The sequence below is a fragment of the Varroa destructor genome, unplaced genomic scaffold (assembly GCF_002443255.2).
Source record: "Varroa destructor unplaced genomic scaffold, Vdes_3.0 BEIS01000007.1, whole genome shotgun sequence".
Classification (NCBI taxonomy): Eukaryota; Metazoa; Arthropoda; class Arachnida; order Mesostigmata; family Varroidae; genus Varroa; species Varroa destructor.
The window spans coordinates 31,716,251-31,720,248 of record NW_019211460.1 but is presented as its reverse complement, the minus strand read 5'-3'; the positions used below and the strand labels follow the sequence as shown (position 1 = coordinate 31,720,248).

The 3,998-nt window shown below is 38.5% G+C and overlaps 1 protein-coding gene across 1 annotated transcript; it reads right to left on the bottom strand.

The window, feature by feature from the left end:
* Positions 1-429: 429 nt before the first annotated feature.
* Positions 430-3,687, bottom strand: LOC147754584 (U-scoloptoxin(16)-Er6a-like). The gene is made up of 2 exons (XM_086973956.1): positions 3,498-3,687; positions 430-698 (listed from the first exon to the last, which is right to left on the bottom strand). The coding sequence occupies exons 1-2, from the start codon at positions 3,598-3,600 to the stop codon at positions 499-501; spliced, it is 303 nt and encodes a 100-aa protein (XP_086830082.1). The 5' UTR covers positions 3,601-3,687; the 3' UTR covers positions 430-498.
* Positions 3,688-3,998: the final 311 nt, after the last annotated feature.

The following is a 3,998-nucleotide window of genomic DNA, read 5'->3' as shown; positions in this document are numbered from 1 at the left end:
CGTCAGTGTCCTTTGAATACCATCGACGCTTGTATTCTTTGCAAAATAAACGCTGAACTTTTTCTATAGGAAAAAGCATATATATAAATAACTTCCCACTGTACGAAACGTAACTCTTCAGATCAACGCAAGAGTAAAGCTGAGCATGCATCTTCAACGCTATAACATATATCACCTTCGCTAAAAGCAAGGTAGCTGTGTTACAGAATCGGCTCCACGACCCATAGTCACTTCTCATCCGCAAGAAATGTCTACTTATATGCCGGTATATATATATATATATATATAGTTCTTTGGCCAGTAGAATGGTGCGAGAAAAAAATACGCCCAAGGGCTTGTTGTTCGAAACTGCGCGTCCACGTTGAATACAACGCTTTATTTCTATGAAAAACGTCAGCCATATTCGGGCATAAATGAAGAAGGAAGGCGTTTGTGTCAAATGAAAGTTTATTAATGTACTGGCTTATTTATAGCCAATGCGGATTTGATCTAGAAATGCTAGCATTCAACGGTTGGGCAGCACGTCGGGTAGGGGCCAAAACCCGGAACTAGTTTACATCCCGGGGGGCTCGAGACAGCCGGGCACGACACCCCATTAATGGTCTTCTTCTTCAAGTCGCATGTCAGTTTCATACAACCTTCCGCAGGGAGCAAGGTATCAGAGAACAGCTGTTTCGTTTCAGGATGTTCGCACTTACCTGAAGTAGAAATGTCACTATAGTAAAGCATAGGTTCAAAGTAAAATGTGCGCTTTATCTAATAACTGCGGTTACGGTAATTAGCCGATAGCCATTCAAGACTAGGGCTGTGACTTCGTACCGAACTTAATTAATTTAATCGAGCGTATTTGTAGCTAGTGATAGTTTACATACCGTATTAGAAAAATAACAAACATCAACATGCTTCTTCTCTAATGCATGAAGTAAAAACATGGAGTTGACTCAGGTGAGGCATGGGAGACATGGGAAGTGAAGCGTCAACTAGTGGCAAAGGCCGCATTCATAAAGTTCTGACTTGCACCCGAGTCACCTTCACATTAAAGCGTGATCACGCATAGGCACTGTCTCTGTCTCGCACCTCACCTATTTAGGCCATTATTAGAAAAGGATTACTGAACGTTATCCATTGGATAAATGAATAGTGGGTCGTGTTTCTATAAAAGCTCTTAGAAAATGGGCAAATTTGACCATTTGTCTATTTCCACTTGTGGGAAGAAGTGATTAGACCAGTCGGAGTATCAACAAGGGGTTGGTTATCACTAAATCGGCTACATATGCGAGGTCAAGCCAAATTGCAGATGGGGTAAAGGCTTTTTTCTGTCAACATTTTTCTCCAGTGGCGTGGGCAGTTCGTCGAATGTCTTAAATCAAATACTAAAGCTCAGCAGAAGCAGCATATACCCTACAGCAGTGTATAGCAACTATATAATTGCAAGGCCAATGGTAATTCCCTGTAGGAGAGCTGATTCAAACTGTCAGCTCTGAGACCTTACATATTATGTAGTTGGCGCGCCATTATGTAAACGCTACTCATTGCTTAGGACGAAACTTAAGATCAAGATCAAAATAAGTGTTGATACTAGTAGAATAGTTTAGATAGTTTCAATATGGTCATTTTCTAGTAAAAAAAAATTAAATGAAGTGTCTAATTAAAATAATAATTTTAACATTTGTAGATTAAAAAATAGCTGAGTGTATAACAGGCGTTGCAACAACAGAAAAAATACGACAGTTTGTTTGTCAAAGACGCTTCTACTCTGTAGCCTAAACGGGCTCACTAGTTATTAATTTTCAGAGTATTATCAACTGAGGACAGTCGTTGGCTCATATAGGTCCACTACACGGTTTCATATGGGCCACAAGTGGGGCCAATGATTTCCTACGAAGATATCGGTAATTCAGCAACAAATCTAAAGAAGAGCTGCTTTTCTTTATAGAAAGGGTAATCATTCTGGTTAGAATGAGAGGTAGATTGTAAGAGTGTACTACAAAACTAGGCAGGCTAAAGGTTATAGTTTATCTGCCGTAAGTTCGTATGACGTTTTTTAAATGGTTCAGCTATCGATACATTTATATCTTGTCCGAGACGTGCGGTCGCAATAAAAACGTGCGCTCTGTTCTTCAGAACAAATTTGATCGCATTGAAATTTCTATAATCATCGTAATAATGTACAATTTTCGTATAAATGCCTATGTATGGTAAATTATACCATATAATTGAGATTATAGGCAATGTCGTGCATATATCGACAGCGCTGCTTCGCCCGAACGATACGTTACGTCAACAAAGTCGTAAAAATGTCTTTCAAAAACAGCCAGATATAACGCACAGTTATATCGTGACACGGCGGGTTCGAAAGTACGATGCCTTAGCTTATATTGACAAATATAGACATATACGCATTGTTACTAAGCTCTGAAGTCACCTATTTTTTTTTCAGTTTCTCTGTGCAGTTAACATCGCCGGCATCCGATTTTACTTATTGAGCTTTACCTCACTCATATAGTCTCCAGAATGGCTGTGTAATATAACTCCAGATGTTAATGTTCTGTCAGTTTGTTCTGAAAACTCAAATGTGGGACAAGCGCGACTGTGGTAGAACAAAACAAGCTGGTCTTTCTGCTTCCTTGCCGTTTACCGAAAATTCGACAGCCCCTTCTTTTCAAAATTGGTCAAAAAACAGTAACCCAAATCTGAAAAAGATCCTGACCCGTGTGCATTCAAAAAATTCTAGAAATTTAACAGAAGTAAAAGTTGAAAGTAGTGTTACATTGCTAACTAAAAACGTGGTGACCCCTTGCCCCATGTCACCATATATATATGTAATGTTAACCCTAAGATACTGCTTTCATGTGTGAAAAATATAGTACAAACATTATATTTTAGTTAGTAAAGGAAAATCTAATTATACAAAAATGATGTGGACTTAAAAGGAACCTTTTTGACCCTATAGGTTCCTATGTATTAAAAATAAAAAAAAAAGCTAAATAATCGATCGTTAAGCTTTTTCATTTTTACTCTAATAGTCAGGGTAAAGGCTCTCTCGTAAAATTCTTTTATTCCTAGCAGATGTTCCGCAAAAATTTTATTCGCACCCCCCAAAAACAAACTCTCTCTCTCAAAGATACGCATATATTAATTTGCCAACAGTAAGGGACTATCGAAGTCAGGTTTCGGGTTTACGAACGAGGTCGTTTGCTTATCTGTTGGTAAATCTTCCATTCACAGCCGGTTATGTTAATTTCAATTAAATCTCACTATTGAACCCATTTCGACTATAGTGTTTATTACTGAATGTTAACTAAACATATCTGTAACATGCGCTTATATTTTTACCAACTGTTTCAACTTACAAATATAAATCTTTTTCAGTATTAACTGTAAAACACCGTTGTCTCTAGCGCGCGTCTAGCTGATACCTGACGTCGTCGATCTCTTCTCGAGATAAATTATCTATCGTTTGTTTTACAAAAATGGCTACCGTCTTTACTACTTACCAGCGGTAATCCGGACATTGTTAATCTGGAAGGTTGCAGTTAACGTTTCACTGGCCAACGTACTATAGGCAATCAATGCTACAAGGCAGAACTTAATCGACATCGTAAAAAGGATCGATCGTTCAGCTTAAATGTTTGCCCCTTACCGCAGCAGCTACGCAACAGCAGACACCATCCGTTCTAGTGAGCATAGCCCCGTTTTATTCTGCGTTCCCGAACGTGCTTTCCCCTAACAACGCCCTCTATCGGGTCCTTTTAAATACCTAATGAATATTTACATAAGAAGTCTGAGGTAAAAAGAGAAAATAAACCTGACATCTGTGTAAAAATCATCGACAGGCGATTCGGTTAGACGTCACCGCCCGTGCCATCACGACCCGGTGTTACATATAGATAGTCATCATGCGTGCGCGTCAATAACGATATATCAAATAATAAAAATGCCATGTAGAAACATAAAATCTATAATATTCTCTACTTAGTCACAAAAACTGAAAATCT

What these genes read in the sequence shown, in the direction of transcription:
- LOC147754584 (XM_086973956.1), bottom strand. Translation starts at nt 3,600, where the DNA reads ATGTCGATTAAGTTCTGCCTTGTAGCATTGATTGCCTATAGTACGTTG. An exon ending in CAATGTCCGGATTACCGCTG is followed by an intron (nt 699 to 3,497) that starts GTAAGTAGTAAA and finishes TTTCTACTTCAG; the next exon opens with GTAAGTGCGAACATCCTGAA.